This window comes from Glycine soja, chromosome 4 (assembly GCF_004193775.1).
Source record: "Glycine soja cultivar W05 chromosome 4, ASM419377v2, whole genome shotgun sequence".
In the NCBI taxonomy this organism is placed as follows: Eukaryota; Viridiplantae; Streptophyta; class Magnoliopsida; order Fabales; family Fabaceae; genus Glycine; species Glycine soja.
In genome coordinates, this window is record NC_041005.1 from 16,900,788 (window position 1) to 16,921,592 (window position 20,805).

The window sequence follows — 20,805 nt, forward strand, 5'->3', positions numbered from 1 at the left end:
AATTAGACAATGCAATTCAAATTGTCATTTGTCAATCATGTTTTACATGGTCAAATATATACTACAAACTAATAAGAGCATACTACAAACTAATAACAGCATACTTATTTTTATACAAACTAACCTTCAAATATATACTACAAATCTAAAAATATATAATACAAACTAAATAATATTTTTTTACTAACTAACCTAACCTAACCTACTCTTCAACTATCCGTTACTACATAAAAATTAATAACAGCATACTTATTAATTTATTAATAATAATAACTAACCTAACCTTATAATACCTATTAATCTTAATTAACCTAAACTTACAATACCTATCTAGCTAACCTATTATTTTAAAAATATTAACAAACAAAATATATAAATCATAAAATATAAATATATAAATGTTATTTAAAAAAATCACTTACCAGACAATTAGGAATTATGAACTATGGAAGAAAAAAACTCAGCAAAAGCAAAGCACCAACAGCACGAAGAACACTCTAAGAAATTTAAGAACGGAGAAAAGCAAAGGTAAGGAAAGCAAAGATAAGGTAGAAGTGAATCCAAAGTTTACGTTTAGGTTATTTTATAGAAGAAAAGCGTATACAACAATGGTCAAATCCTACACTGCATGCCTAAACAATGCTGCTGCATCCCTAAACAATGGAGAGCAGAAGCCTGCAAGCCTGAAAAGCTGAACTTCACGTGAATGGCTGTCTCGCCAGCACCGTGGGCGAGACCGTACCAGCTGGGTGTGTCGCCAGAGGGGCTAGCGGTACCAGCTGGGTGTGTCGCCGTTCCCATTGGCGACACCCTCCTCTCTCCATCCTACGTGGCCTATATCGCCACTGGTAGTGACAATACACCCTTCTCTCCAGCTTTGCCGCCACTGGCAATGGCGGGTTCAGCCATGCCGCCAGTGGCAATGGCGGTTTCCTCCACAAAACAAACCCCCTCCGTTATTTCTTTTGGAACAGACCCCATCCCGTAAATACTTTGTAAAATGAACCCCCTTACGTAAATTTGCCGTAACATGTTTCTAAAGTGAGAGACTTGTAGAAACCAATATATATCCAACTACAACTCAATACAATACAGATAAACAATGATTACATTTGAAAAAGGAAATAAAAAAACTTATACTTGAACTCACATACTTAATGTAGTTTATTCAATCATTTTTATTTCATTGTATTTTCAGTAATTAGTAAAAGAATATTTTAATAACTTATATATCATAAAAAATTATATCGAAGTCAAAATAATACATAATATAATTAAAATTTTCAACTTGTTTAGTTTTTTTTAAAGTGATATATTTGAATAATAAATAGTTACTATAAGTTTAAGACAAAAATTCAACATTGTGAAAAATAATAAAAAATCTGTGAAAAATACCATTTTTCAATAATTAGTTATTTAAATTTAAATTAACTTAAATAATACAAATAAATTAAAACTAATTTAATTAAGTGTGTAAATTGATAATGCTTAATTAAACTATATATATATATATATATATATATATATATATATATATATATATATATATATATATATATATATATATATATATATATAAGGGAAGGTGTTGGTTTATATATTATTCTTACAAAAGCAAGTGTTGAATTTTATTCCTAAGGAAATAAGGATTGAATGCATCCTTACTCCATAGTTGATTACCAAGTCCACATACTTCAATCCATTACTGAAACTGTTAATTAATGAGTTAATTAGAAGCACTATCTAAATATGGAAAATTTTGATGTTTTGTTTATTATGATCCACAAGATGCTCTGGACAATGCAATCCACAAAATAATCTTATCTTCCATTTAGTGTGATCCACAAAATTTTCCTAACATGTTTACGACGACACTTGCTCACCAAAAGAGCCACAAAAAAGAGAGAGAAATGGAAACAATGAGAACCCATGATTATAAAGACAGATGTGTTTCTTATCATGTATATAAAGAGAGAGCGTTAATTTCTAATATCTTTAAAATAACATTGTGAAATACAAGGTCGCAAAATCTTGGGAAAAATGCAAGCTGTGAAGGAAAAGCTACAAGATTTTAATGCTGCACGTAAGGCCAAGGCTGAAGCAAGGGCCGAAGAAAAGGTGTGCAGGATTAGGAGGCAAGAAAAGAATGATTCAAAAAAAAAAAAAAAAGAGTAAACTTAGACATTGTTTAAACCATTATAGACAATTTAACACACCTTTTGTATCACTCCAATTCATTGTAGGAAATTTAGACTAATATGCTTTTCCTGCACTATATATGTGATTTATCTCGTCACTTTTATCCTTATTTGCTTTTTCTGGTGAAATTTCTAATAAAATAAAACATGTGACCAATTAATTTAATAAACTGGTTATACTCTAATTACATGAGGATTTAATCTCATCCTTTCTTTGCTTAATGTTATTTATAAAATAATGAAAAATCACAACTATATTTTTTTTTCAGAAACTTTCATTTACTTTTGCCGGACATGTTTGAATTCAAGTGTTTCCTCCCAAATTTACATGTCTCCATTTGTGGACAATTTTGTACCTAATTGTCTAAGCCATATCTATCTTTATACCAATATATATGAATGAAGAGGTGTCCATTTAATTACATAATTATTTTACTACACCCTTCTTTTATTTTAATATTTTGTCACTTGTTAAAAGAAACAAAGTGGCTACTCTGCCTATAACATTTCCAAACACTCAAATATGGATATTCGTTATGATTTTGCAGGCCGAGAAAGAGATTGCTAATGCCAGAAAGAATATAGCTCATGAGGTTAGGTTGGCAAAAGAAGCTGAAGCAACAATGGATATACACGTGGAAAAAGCAGGAAGAATAGCTGAGAAAGAAATATCAAAGCATGCATCTAAGAATCCAAACGTTGGTTATGAAAACATGAATTCCACAGATCCTGCTACAGTGGAAATAACAAATGGACCCGCCTCTACTATTAACTGAAAATCATGTTTATATTAGATTATTTAAAAGAAATGTTACATTTTATATAGCTTTAAATAAATATGAAACAAATATGTGTGGAAACACTCCACAAATGAAATATTTTGTAATATAAAAAAGAAAAATCTTGAAACTAATTAGTGTGATGTATAGGAACTTTTAGTTCAACTTTTCTTTCCATGTTATGATTTTTTTTTCATTTATGATATTTGGTAAGATTACTTTTCTTTTCATCAGTCTGTTGAATTTTCTTTAATAATCTCTTGTTTACTACTAGATTAAAAGATATTCACGACAATATTTTTAGCGAGAAATGAATTGTTAGCAAAAACATGTATTTAACGTCATTTAAATTTTGCTTAGATAAGATATTCCTTTTTGTCAACAACACTAACGTTATTGAGAAAACAATACTTATTCTAACGATAACTTTTGTCACTATAAAAGTATAATATTTACGAGCAACCTTGTCAAATGATTGAGAAATAGATAGATATTCATGTTATTATGAATGGTACCATAATTTAATAAGTATGCCAACAACTTCAAACTTTGCTGAAGAGATATACATTTGTATGCAAACTATTAGATTTTACAGACAAATGATTGAATGACCAATATTTATCCCACTAATTTTATTTTTTGTTGAGAAATATAAAAATATGCCAACAACTTTGGACCTCGTTGGAAAAAAAAAACACATTTTTTGCCACGACAATCGCTTAAAAAATATACCTTAATTTTATGCCAATCATATTCATAATCTTTCGGAAAATGTATTTTTTATACTTGTGTAAATTGCATCGTATTTTATTTAATTTTAATTGAACAAATTAATATTATTATTAACTTGATTACTTTAAAAAAGTAATTTGTATAAAAAATTATTTACACAGTAGAAATTTGTTTCTGTTGATAAAAAAATAGAAACTTATTAATTATTTCTATCGTGCTAAAAATTTAACAAGACAGAATTTTGTAGAAAAGAAAAATTAAATAAGGTTTAATTATCCTTTTAGTCTTTATAATTATAATTTTTTTTTAATTTTTATAGTTTGAAATATCCCATTTTAGCTTTTATAATTATAATTTTTTAACCTTTTGATCCTTGCTGTATAAAATCATCTAACACCATTACATCAAGATCCTTTAAAATTGCTATGAAGCTGAAAATAACAGTGAAAAATTGGCAAAAAATTTAGACAATTAAGTTTTATAACAATTTTAAAGGATATGAATGTAACAACCAAGTTAAGTGTTTTTAGACAGTGAAGATAAAAAAAAGTTAAAAAATTATAGCTATAGGAATCAAAATAAGATATTTTAAACCATAAAAATGTTGTAACTATATGGATTAAAAAGTAATTAAACCTTAATCTAAAGTAAGAATGTCGTTAATTTGCTTAGTTCTTACGCCCTTGCCCAATAAGCAATAACAAATGAATCCAATTTTAAGCCCAAATAAATTCCCAACGTTCACACACTTGACCCACTTCCTACCCAAATCGAAGGTTAGGCTAATTGGATGGCGTTGGGATACAATATGCATGCTCATTGCTCATTGCTCATTGCTCAATGCTATATTGATTGGTGTTTATTAAGTTATATGATGGCATACTGAAGTCACGTCATGTTAATTTCAGTAAAATAAAATAAAATAAATTTGGAAAGAAGTAGTCAGAGAATGACAAAAGAAAAATATTAGTTCGAAGACCAAGACCGGAAAGGCTTGGCTTGGCTATCGTTTATTCGTTTATTCATGTAGTAGTTGGTTGGACTCATCGACAAAAGTAGTAGACTGGTAGGTGTTGTATAATTAGCTTTTTATAATTAAAATATTTTTACAAAATAGTATTTTTAGAATTTTTAAAAGCCACTAGTTTTCTTACAATTAAGTGTTTTTAATCATAAAAGTGATCCACGGGGTTTGAAAGATAAAATAACTAGCTATTGAGACCCTATTACGTTAACATCATAGGCACCAACTAAAAATTATTTTTCATAGTGTGTTTGGTTCCAGAGAAAAAAAAAATAGAGAATGGAAACGAAAAATATTACCTTTTGCCTCATAGAAAAAGACTAGGTTGGAAAATAGGGGCGACTTAGGATATAAAAAGATTTTCTATAATATTCAATCCATAATGGATTTTGATTCCCTATTTTTAAATTAATACATTTAATTTTTTTATTTTATAAATCATCGATTTTAGTGCTATGTGACAACAAGTTAAATGTAATAAAAAATAATTTACATAAATTATATAAAATAATTTATGTAAATAATTTAAATATTAATTTATGAAATTCAATTAATTTATATAACTTGGAAGAAATAACAACAATGTTTTCATATTGAAATTTTATAAATTTATTTAAAAATAAATTTGTATAGTTAAAATAAAAATATGTAAATTATTTAAAACTAAAATATGTAAAATTGTATAAAATAAAATTAAAAAGATAGATTTATATATTCTATAAAACTTTTTAATTTAGAAATTTTTATAATTAGATAAAAACGTTAATAACTTATGACAAGATGATACATAAGAAATATTGTTTAAAATATCAACCAAGAAAACAAATGGCATAATGAAAACAAACGGAGTTTTCAAAACAAAATCAAATTCAAAGTGTAGATCACTTTAAAGCAAAAGAGAAATGAAAGCATATAAGTCATAGAAATGAGATTATGTCCAGTTATTGGCTGACTACTAAGTTCCACCAACTTCAACAAGTTACAAGTATTAGTCACTACCACTTCTGATTCTTTCAACTCAAGTTCTACACCAAGCTTATTACAACCTAGTATTCTTTGTTCTACTAAGCCACTGTTGGCTCTACAAAAATCAAAAGATTTGTTGTTTGTTTGTACAATGACTAACTCTTAATCATCTTACATATGGATATACAATCTCAACACTTAGTCTTTTCTCTCAAGGTGTTCAAGGGGTTTTGAAAGCTTTTTTGAACTATACAGAAAACTTTTTACATAAAGAATTTGCATGAAAATGCGTAGGTTCATGATCGTGTCTTTAAAGCTCATGGTATTTATAAGCTTTCTTCAACAATTGTCTATTGTCTCTAAACGGATAGATTTTTTCACTTAAGCTTGTGTTTGAAGATTGTGGTCATTGGAGCATTTAATGGTTGCATTAAATGCATGTACTCCTTCATGCCGGGAAAACTTTCTTGTGAGCTTTTGTGTTGATCACTATAGTAGAAAACCACTCACTTTAAGTCAGAGTAGGTCTGTCACCAACAATGCATGTCTTTTGATGGTGTTTGGCAACTTCTAGATCTTGAACTTCATTTATTCGTCATCGGATTCGACATATCCTAGGAGAATGTCTTTGCAAAATGAATCCTAGATATAGAGCAATAAATGAATTCTTAAATGCCATCGTTTAATGCTGTATCAAATCATGACACGTCTCTTCTATTTTCTGATAAGACAGTCGTAAATGCATGAAGCACGACCTGATATTGCATAAGACACAGCTTTTAACCTTTGCATTTATTTGCATCTAATCAAAATAATTAAGGGTCTTGATTCGTCTTAAGACACAATTTTTTTACTTAATAATCTCCTCCTTTTTTATGATGCCAAATAGATAAAATTTGAAAGTTGAAAGCAAACTTATAAGATATATCAATAAGATTCAGTCAGTCTTATCAGAAGTAGAGGAAAAAATAATATAACACATGCATCATAAAAAGGTGGAAGATATTGTGAAGTAGCATTTTATTAGAGACTACTTTAAAGGTGGAAGATCTTATATGACACCTGATTCAGTCTTGCCTTCAACCTCTGTTAATTTGACATACTCCTTTAAAGGTGGAAGATCTTATACTTCAACAGTTATAGCATCAAGACCAGTTGCAACTTCAACATCAGAATCCACTTCTTCAAGGATAAATTGCACATGATGAATGAATGTGAATCTGGAGTAGGGCAGATGCACAACAAAGGAGAATGTGCGATCAAACACAACAGAGAACTTCCTTGTCCATAAGCAGACCATATTGAAAGGAGTTTCCTGAGTAAAGAAAGTATGATTCAAGGTCTAATAGCAGTGCCTTATCTCATAATGAATTGTGCTTGCAGGGGGATTCTCATAAGGTTCCAGACCAAATCAATGCACCTTAAGTTTGTAGAACCTCTTCATAATAGACCAAATTAGACTGGTAAGCTCAATCTTCTTCTTCATAGTCTCAAGCTCATGCTTAAAAAGCCTTCATAGGAGAGCCTTCACATATTTAGTAGATGGAACATCCTCATCTTCTGTAATCAACAACTCTTTGCCTTAGTAGCAGTTAGCCTTTTGATACAAAACAGGCTTGTCAACTGCTATCTAAAATTGAGTATCAAGAATAGCTAAGCATGAGAATTGCGACCCAAGCATGAAGGGCATACGAGTGTTGAGCCTTTCAATCCTTTTAAATGAAGCTTGTCTTGATATGTTTTCTTCTTTGTAAGCAGACAACTTCGTTCTAAGCACAAGGCCATTATTTGTCTGCTCCCAGTCATTGCAGCTTGGACTTTCCTCAGGTGCCTCCAGATGGATGTCCTCAATTTGAAAAGTCTCACTAGACCTAGTATGATCCCATGGAAGAACAACATTGAGGGCACATATGAGACTTATCAACTATTGAAGATCCAGGGGAGTAGAGGAGGGCATCTCAAAGGGTTCAACTTCCCTACTTTTCCAAACAATGTCACCAGGAAGATTTACCTTTCTTGTTGTTGGTCTATGCTCAAAGATAAGACTGTTTGGATTGGGAGCAACAATCTGTTAGATGGGAAACTCTTGAAAAATTGGTTCCCTTGGCCCATAGCACTCTAGAGCATCTACCTCTTCATCAAGATGCACTTCCCTAGTATAACTGTAAGGATATTTGAAGGGATTTATCCCAAGGAAGCCTTCTTTCCATATGTCAAGTTCTACTTCTTGCATTTCAGGATGCAGAATATAAGAGACAACCTCTCCTCTTTTTTTTCTTTCTAGACTTTATTACATATTTGACATTCCAAAAATTTGAATCCTATAAATCCATGATATAGTTTGGTGTTGAGGTTGGGATGTACAAACACATCTAGTTAAGTCTGAATAGATGGCCTTGAAGGCAAGATCCACTTTGTTACTTATTGTTTAGTTGGCCACATCAGGTGTCTGTCAAGTCTGATGAAAAGATTTGTTAGTTTGATAGGCTCCTCAGTGAGCTACATAATCTTTCTCTGCTCCAAACATATAGTCATATCCTCTATAGACATAGACTCTAGCACTCCATAAGCTTCTTCCATATGTCTGAGTTTATTCTCATCCATTGCAACATATTGTGCTACATCAATTATTTGCTCATCAATTTCAATCATCGGCCTTGGATATAATCATTTTGCACCAGGGTTTGTTTCTATTATATCATCTTCTATTTCTGCAAGAGATGCTTTAATAACATCCTGCAGGATCTATATCTTCAAAAACAGTGACAACTTCCATCTCTGCTAGTTTCTTTGTAGCATATATAGACATAAGTTCAGTTGCATGCCTCACAATAGACTGAACTCTTTTAAGATCCTCCATCTTATCCCTTTTTTGCTCTTTCACATATTTTTCTGGATTGATTCAACAATCACAACTTCAGGCATTGGCTCCCCATTTATTTCCATCATGGTGGCCTCTTCAACAGCTTTTCTTAAGACTTCTACAGACAAAGTCATCAAAGATTCCAAAACAACCTCTTCTACAATGTCTTTAGACTCTTTTCCTACCAAGGCAGCTAGTCTTGCCTCTTCTGTCAACTTCTTCTTATGATCTTTAGCAAACAGAGCTTTGACAGAAGCAAGAACGCCTTCTTCTAGTTCCCAGGCATCCTTCATTTCCAAAGTCTCATCCAACTTGGCCTTCTTGCATGCTTCAGCCAGAGACTTCTTCATAGTCTTAGCAAAGGTTGTAGCTTCCTTTATGTTGATGGGAGAAAGAGAAAGTTTAGGATAGGTTTGAGAAGGTGGATGAGGTGGTGACTGAGGTGGAAGGGATACAAAGGGTGAGGGTTGAGGTGTAAGGGTCTTAAGAATCGCAACATCAAATTCTTGGTCCTTTGAGGGTGGGTTGGTTAGGGTTGAGGAGATACAAGATTCTTATATGCAAATTTTTATGGCTTAGGAGGTGAGGATGGGTTGAGGTTAAGGGTGTTTGATTTTGATGGTTAGTAGTTTGGTTACAAGTATGAATTCAAGGTTAGACTTAGAGTTTAAAGCTTTCCTCTTTTGTGTTGTTCTAGGATCAGATGGCCTAGGGTATGAGGGTGGTTATTTCTTTAGCTTGGTTTGAGGGCTTAGGTTCAGATGATGGTGGGGGTGGTTTTTTTTGTTTTTGTTTTGTGGGAAACTTGGATCTAGGTTGGTTGGGTTCACTCCCCCTGCATCTATTGAGATGTAGATCCAAATTCAACATTAACAAGTTGATCCTAAGAACTCATTGTCTGACCAACCATAGATTGTGGTTTCTCCTTGGATTCCTTCTTTACCTTCTCTTAATATGATTTTGAGCATATTTTGAGAAGTTGTTAATAGCTCCCATCTTCACAAAAGTCACCCCCTTAAGCTGTGTTGTGTCGATAGATGGTGCCATTCCAGGCACATCAATACCAACATCTCGCATGATCTGAGTGAGAGCATACCAAAAGGAACAAGATTCTTCTTCACTTTGGGGTTTAATCTGTCTTTGAAGGCTAACATCTACTAATAGAAGATGACTTTAGGTAGATTCACCTTGTCAAAAACCTATCCCTGCCACTAACATAGTCTTTGGACCTTAATTTGGGCATAACCATGTTGAACAAAAAACTATGAATGAGTCTACACATATATGTTAGGTTTGCAGTCCTTAGGAAGCTAATCATCTCCTTTTAATTGTTTGTTTCTAGTCATGGTTTATCATATAACATCAAATCAACAGTTTCTTGAGAGATATTATTCTTCCAGTCATTGTCAAAGACAAGACCTTCTTTAAGACAACCAAATGCATCGGTGATGGTTGCTGGATAGATCACTACTTTTATTCCTTTGATGTTGCCTCTAATACTCACTCTATTTTGACGAGCAATCCCCCAAAATAAAGCGTAGGGACAATAGTGCCAACCACTAAACTTTTGTAGAAAGCTTGTGCATCTAATGCGATCAAAGAGACCTTTCATAGGAAAGCCTTCTTCTTGTAAACTTTAGAAGTTCACTAATCACCCAAGGATGAATGAATCTTTTGGGAATGCATCCTCTTCATTGTTGATTTCTAGAATCACAACTACTTCATTCTTCCTTGGTGCCATTGTTAACAAAGATCAAAACATTTGATGAAAAAGATGAGATTTTTTTATGTTTGACTTCTTATGCATAAGATGAAATGCATAGAGAGTTTTGAGAGTTCAAAGTTTAAAATAGTCTCTTAAATGTTGGAATTTTCCTTTTTATATGTTTTGAAAAACACACACACACACAGAGGAATGAATAGTAATGGTTCAAATCACATTAAAAGTTTTCAAAAATTGTTTTGTTAATCATGATGAAAAGGGCTGCACATGTTTTTTAAGAGAAGACAAAAGGTTTTATCTTTGTGAGCACGCTTCCTCTTCTATCTCTATACTTGAGCGCACATTAGTCAAAATTGTTTAATGAAGATATGTAAGACGATACATCATTAATCTGATTGACCAACCATATTTGAATGTTTCCTAATATAGACAAAGCGATCTTTAGTAAGGGCTTAGTGAAGATATCAATCCATTGGTAGTCCGTGTCTACAAACTTTATATCAAAAACACCTTTTGCCATATAATCACAAATGAAATGATATCTGATCTCAATAAGCATAGCCTTTGAATGTTGTATGGGAATTTTGGACAGCTTGATTATGCTAGTGTTGTCAAAATATATTGGTATATTGTTCCCAAAACTAGAGTAATATTCTGACTGATACTTTACCCATAACAACTGTAAGCAACAAGTTGCAGTAGACACATATTTAGCTTTTGTTGTAGATAGAGTGATGGAGTTCTACTTCTTACTTGCCCAAGATATCATATAAGGTCCAATATAGTGATATCCATCACTTATGCTTTTTTGTTCAACTCTGTCTCCTCCATAGTATGTATCATAGTATCCTACTAACCTGAAATCTTGATTTTTCTTATAGAACAAACTTTGGTTAGTTGTACCTACTAGCTATTGTAAGATCCTCTTAACAACTTTGGGATGTGACTCTCGAGGATCGGACTGAAATCTAGCACATCGACATACATTATACATAATATTAGGTCTACTAGTAGTCAGATACATAAGTGAGCCAATCATACCTCTATAGATTGTTTGATCTATTGGTTTACTTGATTCATTTTTGCTTAAGGGATTGGAAGCATGCATATGGGTTTTCATTAGTTTAGCACCTTCCATCTTGAACTTCTTTAGAAGTTCTTTAGTGTATCTTTATCGATGAGTATATATGCCTTTTCTATCTTGCTTGATTTGAAGCCCTGTAAATAACTTAAGTTCTCCTACCATTAGTAGCTCCAAAAATAATATCATCTACATATATTTGAGCTATAATGAAATCCTTGTCGACTTCTCTTATGAAAATAATTGGGTCTACTTTGCCTCTCATAAAGTCATTTTCTAAAAGAAAAGAACTTAGTATATCATACCAAGCACAAGGTGCATGTTTCAAACCTTAAAGATCCTTTTTAAGTTTAAAAACATGGTCCGAAAGGGTATGATCTTCAAAACCAGGAAGTGTTTTTAACATACACTTCTTCTTCAATAAAACCATTTAAGAAATCATTTTTAACCATTTGAGAAAGCTTTATGTTTTTATGAGCAACAAAAGCAAACACGATTCTTGTAGCTATAAGTCTAGCAATAGGAGCAAAAAATCTATCTTTTTCCAAAGATGTTCTTATTTTCAGGCTTGTGAACAAGTGTTTAGACATCATTTCTGGTGTACAAATGGAGTTCTTCTTCCATTGCAATGATCCTATCATCATCAGTTAGTGTTTCATCTATCATCTTAGGTTCTATTTTAGACACGAGGACATAAGACACAAGATCTTTAAACGATGATCTGGTTCTGACTCATTTAGTTTGATCTCTAATGATTTGATCTTAAGGGTAGTAGTTAACAAACTTCCAGTCATTCGTTTGAGGTTTTTAATCAAATGATTCTCTAGTATGAGGAAGGATTTCATTAGACAATTTGACTTCATCTGGGTACAATAGACAAACCTATCTTGATATCTACTAAATCACCCTTAAGATTTGATTACTTCTTATAAGTTGTTAGACCATTATTGAACTTATCATGGATGGACTCTTCTACTACTAAAGTTCTTGAGTTAAACACTCTATATGCTTTAGAAGTATTGGAATACCCTAGGAAGATTCCTTTGTCCACATTTGAATCAAATTTTGCAAGTTGATCTCTAGTGTTAAGGATGAAGCACTTGCATACGAAAGCATGAAAGTATGAAATATTGGGTCTTCTTCCTCTTTATAGTTCATAGGGAGTCATTTTTTTTTATCAATGGCCTTTTATATTTACTGCTTTTGCCTAGAAGTGTTTAGGAAGTGAGTTTTCACAAAGCATGGTTCTAGCCATTTCTTGCAGAGTTCTATTTTTCCTTTCAACTATCATATTTTTTTGAGGTGTTATCAAAGAAGAGAAGTTGTGAAAAATACCATGCTTCTCATAGAATGATTTGAACTCAACATTCTCAAACCCAGTTCAATGGTCACTTCTGATAGGAGAAATAAAAAACCCTTTTTTTCATTTTGAACTCTCTTACAAAATATGTCAAAGACCTTGAAAGACTCATGTTTATGTGTAAGGAAGTATACCAATGTATATCTTGAATAGTCATCGACTAAGACAAACCTATATTTTTTTCCTCTTAGACTCAATGTTCTAGTTGGTCTAAATAGATCCATGTTTAATAGTTGTAACGATCTGGAATAGGAAACAAAATCTTTATATTTAAAAGAGGTTTTGATATATTTCCCTTGTTGACATGCTTCATAGAGAAGATGGGGTTTCCAAAAAATCTAAGGCAGTACTTCTAGGAAATCCTTTTTGGATAATTTTGAAATCCTTTATGAAAAATCCATCTTTCATCTTCTCTGGATGGTAGACATATTTCATTTTGTTTGCTAACACTTATCAAATCAATGCCATAAAGATTGTTGTGTCGTCTAGAAGTAAAGAAGGATTGGACATCTTCTGTCTTGACTAGGCACTGGTCTATGTTGAAAGACACAATATAACCACTATCGAAAAATTGACTTATGCTTAACAAATTATATTTTAGTCCTTCAACATGTAAGACGTTGTCTATGAATACTAGAGAAAGAATACCAATTTTAGCTATACAAGTGATGTTACTATTGCCCATGCCTCCAAAGGCAATAATTCATCCTTCAATTGGCTTCGAGTCAAGGTACATAGGCATTTCCCTCGTCATGTGTCGTGAGAAGCCATTGTCCAAGTACCAACTTAAACTCTTACCTTTTCCTACCAAGGATATTTGCAATAGGAACAATCTAAAATTTTGGTACCCAAACCTTCAACAACATTAGTTCCCTTACACATCTACTTCTTATGTATACATATGAACTTAGAGTGTCAAAACCTATGACAAAAGTCACATTTGTTTGAATCAGATTGTGACTTGGAAGATGATGCCCCTTTTTCTAAACCTAGGCCAGACTTATCATGGGGATTTTGATGGAATTTGGAAAGCATGGTTATTGGGTTTGAGATTTCTAAAAACTTCCCAAAATCTTTTGTAAGAAAAACTACTTCCTCTCTTAGTTTCTCAACTATAGAGGATTTGTTTGTCTTACTGGCCCGGATCAGACTTTCTTACAGAGTCTGGATTTTCTTTTCCAAAACATCATTTGATTTCTTCAGCTTAGTGTTTTCAAAAACCAAATGCTTTATATTTTTCTTTATACTTTCTGCACTAAAGAGAAATCATATGGTTGTTCTAAAGAAGAACATCATAGGGCATTTCTTCTTCATTGTCTGATGAGGCACTAGAAAAGGTATCAAATTGAGAACAAGTTTTTACCTAAACTTTTTTGTTTGTATCTACTAGCAGACATATGTTGGCTTGTTAATCATCTGAACTACTGCTCTTCAACTATGAGGCCTCCCAGGTGACCATTAGACTTTTCTTTTTCTTGTCACTAAAGTATATTTTCTTTTTTAGCTAAGGACACTCGACCTTCATATGTCAAGACTTTAGACATTCAAAGTAGATGATCTCGTTATTTTCCTCCTTGTATTTCTTTTTGAATCTTGTGCCCTTTCCTTTAGAGGAATGTTGGAACTTTCCTTTCTTTTTCATCATCTGCATGAATTTTCTAGACAAGAGAGCTACTTCATCATCTATGGACTCTCTAGAAGTATTGTCTGACCTATTAGACTCAGCCATCTACACTTTTAGTGTTTTAGAGAAGCTCTTCTTTTCTTCTCTTCTAGAGCTAGTCTCTCCAAACTTGAGGGCAACGGAATCATTCTTTAAAAAATGATTTTAGTTCTGAAGATGGACTTTATGGACTCTTAAGATACCCAGTAGTTCATCCCATGCTAGATTTTTCAAATTTCTAGCTACCTTGATGGTTGTTGTTTTTGGCTCCCACACCTTGGGAAAGCTATCTAGGATCTTCTTATTTATCTGTGCTTTGGTAAAGGTTGTCCAAGAGCTTAAGACCTTTTCAAAGCACTTGAAGTCTTTTAAACATATCATCCACAAATTCCCTTTCTTTCATGGAGAAGCTCTCACAGTGCCATGTTAGAGTGACAAGTTTTCTTAGTTAAACATCTTTTCTTCCTTCATAGTTGATGCTCAATGAATCCCAGGTCTCTTGTTGTCTTTAGTTTACAATTCTTGTTGTATTCATTCCTGTACAAGGCGCATGTCAAAGTATAATGAGCTTTTGTGTTTAGCTCCATTATAGCAAGGTCTGTGTCTGTCCATTCTGCTTTTGGTCTAGGAATGGGTATGCCTCTATTTGTAATGATCAACTAGAGTCTGTACTAAGTGGACATGAAATACATCTCCATTTTGTCCTTCCAATAAGGATAGTCCTCTCCTACGACGCCTGGTGGCCTCGTGACAGATGCTCCCTCAATAATGAACTGACTGTTGTTTTTGTTATTTGCCACCAGAATCTTTTCCTCTAGATACTGCTAGATGCTCAACCCTTATAGGTTGAGCTTTGATACTAAACTGTAAAGGCAATTATCACAAGAAGGGGGATTGAATTTTGATTTTAGAAATATTTTTAAAGCCTTTTTTCGATGAAAACAAAATTTTGCAAAATAGACAGTTTTCAAAACAAAATTCAATTCAAACCCTTGATCGGTTTAAAGTAGAAGAGAAATGAAAGCATATAAGACACAAAGATTTATACTGGATCATCTCAACCACTAAAACTACATCTAGTTCTTGGCTAACCACCAAGTTCCACTAATTTCAACAAGTTACAAGTATAAATCACTACCACTTATGGCTCTTAAAACTTAAGCTCTACACCAAGCTTGTTAAAATCTAGTATTCTTTGTTCTACCAAGCCAATGTTGGCTCTATACAAATCAAACAAATTTATTTTTTGTTTGCAACAATGACTAACTCTTAATCGTCTTACAAAAGGATATACAATGTTAACACTTAGCCTTTTCTCTCGAGGTGTTTTGAGAGCTTTCTTGGACTATACAAAAATTTATAGAAAGCTTTTAACATAAAGAATTTGAAAGAAAATGCATAGGTTCGTGACCATGTCTTCAAAGCCAATGGTATTTATAGGCCTTCTTCAACAAGTTTTCATTGTCTCTAAACAAATACATTTCTTCACTTGAGCTCACATCTGAAAATTGTGGTCATTCGAGCATTTAATGCTTTCATTAAATGCATGTACTCCTTCATGCTAGAAAGCCTCTTTTATGAGCTTTCATGTTAATTACTACAACAGAAAATTGCTTGCTTTAAGTCAGAGCAGGTTTGTCACCAACAATGTCTGTCTTTTGATTATGTTTGACAACGTCTAGATCTTGAGCTTCATTTATTCTTCATAGGATTCATCAAATCCTTGAAGACTGTCTATGCAAAATGAATCACAGACATAAAGGAATAAAGAAATTCTTAAATGTCATCGCTTAATGTTGTATTAGATCATGACATATCTCTTCTATCGTTTGATGATACAAACACAAATGCATAAGGCAAGATCTGATATCCCATAAGACATAACTTTTAAGCTTTGTATTTATTTGAATGTAATCAAAATAATTAAAGGTCTTGATTCGTCTTAAGACACAAATGTCTTTTGAATTAATACCATGAAACAATCTCAACCAAGTACGTGAGACTTTTCTACTCCCATCCAAACTTTTCTCATACTCAGCAGTGACACTGGTAGAGTCGTATCTTCTAATCCCAAATGCTATTCGGTAGTCAGGTAAATTGGTTTATGGATTATTGTTTTCTACTATTGATTTCTTGGTTATTGCTATTGTTAGGTTATTATATATGATTATTCAATCAATGGCAATAGGTTTTTTTTTTTGTTTTATATGTGATTGTATTATTATAGTTTTGTTCAACGGTAAATTGGTATCTAGCTTTGAATGTTGTTGGTTTTGTATATGTGATTGTTCAATGGTAATTGGTGTCTTTATTATATATGTGATTTCTTTTCGTTTTTAAATGGAAAATTAGTATGATGATTCCACTGAATTGGTATCATTATTATTTCATGTTGTTACCTCTTTGATTTGGGTGCTTCAAATGCATGGGTCGTGGATTATGATGTGTTGTTTTTTATGTATAGTTGGAATGTGTTAAGGGACTGGGAATGACTTTATTTTCCTAGTGGGTGTTAAAGTTGTGCAATATTTTAGGGATGATGGGAATGAAGAGTGGTGAAGGAGCTCTTTGTATATGGGTTTCTTTCTCGAGTAATGTTTGGGATGCTATAAAAGAGGTCCCAGAGCTAGATGACATGACTCGTTTCATGGTAGGAGATTTGCTTAATACTAAAGCAAAGAAAGACTTGTTCTTGTAGGTGTCACTAGAGAAAATGCTTGAATTGGATAAAGTTCAAGCTAAGCAGTTTATTAATGTTTTGATAATCTCTTAATGAACATCTTGATTTTACTTAACTATATTTTTTGGGGTTCCTTTTTGGTTGCTATTTGGTTTATATTTTGATGACACTATTATGGTTGAATGTATAGATACATTTTTATTGATTTTACTGGTTAGATGAAGTATTTTATATTTTTTGACGAATGTCTTTGATATTGTTTATAGTCTCGTATGTTTCTTGCATTGATATTTTACATGTAAAAACTAGTGTGCAATGTAGTATCTTCCTTTCATTATTTTTTTTCTTTTTATTGTTCACGGTATCATATATTTCTTTATATGCATACAATGTTATAGTAGAGCATGTATGGAGGTAATGACTTAGAGAAAGAAGAAATTAATGACAAAAATACATGAAGAAGTGAATGGAGATATAATTGATGAAGAAATCGATGAAGAATTTTATGAAGCCATGTACACGAGTGATGGCAATTTATGCATTAATGCATGTGCTAAATCAATTTCTGGTTATGATCCATGTTGAGCATATTGAATGTCCATTAACTCGACGACGAATTACTAGTCTTGGATATGACTATATACATCAAGCGTTAAACAATGATCCTGCAATCTTTTGACAAATATAAGAATGTATCTAGATGTATTGCGAAAGTTATGCATAATTTTGAGAGAAAGAACATCGTTGGAGGATATACAATTTATTTGCATTGAAGAAATTCTTGCATCATTCCTACAAATCGTTGATAAGAATTCTCAATATGTGTAATTCGTAAAACATTTGGCCGATCAAAATTTGTTGCAAGTGAAATTTTTTACAAGATTTAAAGGCCTTAAATTCAATGGCAATTGATTTGATGGCTAAATCAAGACTGACTTTACCCGCTAAAATAAGAGAAAGCACCAGGTTTCACCCTTACTTTAAGGTATGTGATAATTATCTAATGATAACAAAATTGTAATTGTAATTTTCATTATTGTAATATGTAATTTTCATAATATGGATATAATTATATATGAATAATTTTAGGATTGCATTAAAACTATTGGTGGTACACATATTCCAACAATGGTGAGAGAAAAGAAATAAGCAATTATCATAATCGTCATGGAAAGATATCACAAAATGTATTAGAAACTTGTAACTTTGATTTGGAATTCATGTATGTTATTAGTTGGTGGAAAGGTTTAACTCATGATTCCAAACAACTTAATGATGCTTTGACAAGGATGAATGGACTTAAAGTACCCCAAGGTATATGCTTATTTTTTTATGATAAATATATGTTTTGTATACTTTTTATACTAATTAGATGTGTATTGTGTGTGTAATTAGGTAAATACTTTTTCGTAGAGTATGGAGTTCCTAATCGACGCCAATTTTTAGCTCCATTTCAAGGCGTGTGGTATCACCTACAAGATTTTGTAGGTCAGGCTAATGACCCTAAAAATGAAAATGAATGTTCAATCTTTGTCATGCATCCTTAAGGAATGCGATTGAGAGGAAATTTGGTATTTTTAAATCATGGTTCACAATTTTTAAGTCAACACCTCTATTTTCGTTTAAGACACAAGTAGAATTTGTGTTAGCATGTGCATCACATCATAACTTTCTTCGTAAAGAATGTCGTTCTGATGAATTTCCAATTGAATCAACAAATAAGCCTTCATCTTCAAAATTACTGGTTAACAAAGACCATAATTTTGAACCTATTGTTCAGACCCAAGAGTAGGAACCATTACAAAAAAATAGATATTTTCGATGGAATATTTCCCACGGAATTTATTCCGTCCGAAATATTGTATTTTCCCACGGATATTTTTGAAGGATGTATTCTGCCAAAAAGTATAAATTTCCAACGGATTTTACCGAAGGAATCAATTCTGTCAGAATTAAAAATTACCCCCAAATAAAAAGCCATCAACCCTAGCCCTTTGTCACTCTCATTTGTGATTTGATAAGGGAACCCTAACCCCCAAATAAAAAGCCTCCACTGTCAGCCCATCCCTCTCTCTCACTGCTTCTCACCTCACAATTGTAAACGCTCACCATTGGCTTCAATCGAACTTGCGAGGAATGAGAACTTTCTTAGATTGGAGTGGGTGTTGGCTCAAGTGTCGAGGACTTCGAGTTCGAGCTCCTCACCGTGGGGGTTGGAGTGGGTGCTGGCTCAAGTTTCTTTCTCATCTTAGTGTGCTCACTGCTGCTGATAAAACCACTGTGCTCAAGCTTCAAGTCTGCTTAATATAACACTTTTTAGTTTACTATTTTCTTAGTTGCTTCTTGTTATTAGTGCAAACCATTTTGCCATGTTTCGCGTTTTTATGTTCGTGTTGTGGTTTTGAGTTTGAAAGTTGAATGACTGTGCCTAGCTTTTTGAACTTTACGGGATGTTGTTGTTGTTGGATTGCACTATATCACATGAATGAATTTTGGTTTGCAACCTGCTGAGTTTGCAAGGGGTTGTGAAGCAAATTTAATAAAAAATAAAAACAAATGCTTTCTCTTTGAATTTTAAACATTTTATAACAAATGCTGAGTTTGCAAAGGGTGGAAATCAATAAATTTCTAACTCAAAGACTAATGAATTGACATGTACCAAAAACTTACACTCATAGTCATAATTTTTTACAACATTCAAAGATCTTTAATAAAAAAATTATTTGCTTAAATACAAGGAAGATGTTCGTGTATATTGATCCTCCAAGCTTGCACAACAGAGTGCTAGGTTCCTTGCACTTGATGGCCAATTTTTATCAGCATATACTAATGAATCACATCTAGAAAGCTTAGCAAAAGGTGTTTTAATCGTGTTATTAATAGATACTAAATGCCTTTCAACAAGATTTGCTCATCATTTTCTGCTCAAAATTTGTACAAATACACTTCATTGTCAGTCTCAGATAAATAAATAGGTGCTATTCTATGTTAAATGTTATATCATATATAAAAAAAATCAATATTTTCTCTGTAATATTAAGTTATTCTGATTCACTATCCTAAAGAAGCGTTGATGACTTATAGTGGTAAACAAACCAAATGAAATTATTTTCACATGATCTAAATTTCCTTTTTTAAAACAATATGAAAATCTAATTCTTAAACAGATAAGGTTTGTAACCTTGTCATAACTATGTATTTCACCTCTCATTTGATGGCAAAGAACCTAAAATTTTTATAAAAGAACTTTCTGTCACCAGATAATGGTTAATACACACCAATCTAGTTAAGTAATTATAATAGAAATGATTGCATCACAAAGACACACTAGATAATTTACACATAAACTGCAAGATTGAGCAAATTCTGCAGAACAACAAAGTCCCTTGAAATGATACAAAGAATAGAAGAGCTTTGAAACTTAACTACAAACCAAACATAACTTTCATTTTAAATAATATCTTATATCTTGAAAATGAAGACACCACCATACCAACTCCAGTATGAGGCACATACATCAGAAGTCAGAACAGATACTCCAGTCCCATGACAATTAGTAATATCTTTATGCTTAAGAACTCCTTCGGGTGAGTTAAGCATAGCAAAAGCTGAAATAGCTAATTGTATATTCTTCTTCCTTTCAAAGCGATTGATGGAAAGAAAAATCAGCCTACAACAGAAGAATTACTCTAAATTAAACTTTTTATTTACAGGAAATAATTACTCTAAATTATGA

At 32.3% G+C, this 20,805-nt stretch overlaps 1 protein-coding gene across 1 annotated transcript; it reads left to right on the plus strand.

The window, feature by feature from the left end:
- Positions 1–1,992: 1,992 nt before the first annotated feature.
- Positions 1,993–3,159, plus strand: LOC114408132 (late embryogenesis abundant protein 6-like). Its single transcript, XM_028371237.1, has 2 exons — positions 1,993–2,118; positions 2,747–3,159. The coding sequence occupies exons 1-2, from the start codon at positions 2,041–2,043 to the stop codon at positions 2,972–2,974; spliced, it is 306 nt and encodes a 101-aa protein (XP_028227038.1). The 5' UTR covers positions 1,993–2,040; the 3' UTR covers positions 2,975–3,159.
- The last annotated feature ends 17,646 nt before the right edge of the window (positions 3,160–20,805 follow it).

Excerpts from the sequence above, each read along its gene's own strand:
- LOC114408132 (XM_028371237.1), top strand. The coding sequence starts at position 2,041 with ATGCAAGCTGTGAAGGAAAAGCTACAAGATTTTAATGCTGCACGTAAG. Across the intron at positions 2,119-2,746 it reads AAGCAAGGGCCGAAGAAAAG|GCCGAGAAAGAGATTGCTAA; the intron begins GTGTGCAGGATT and ends ATGATTTTGCAG.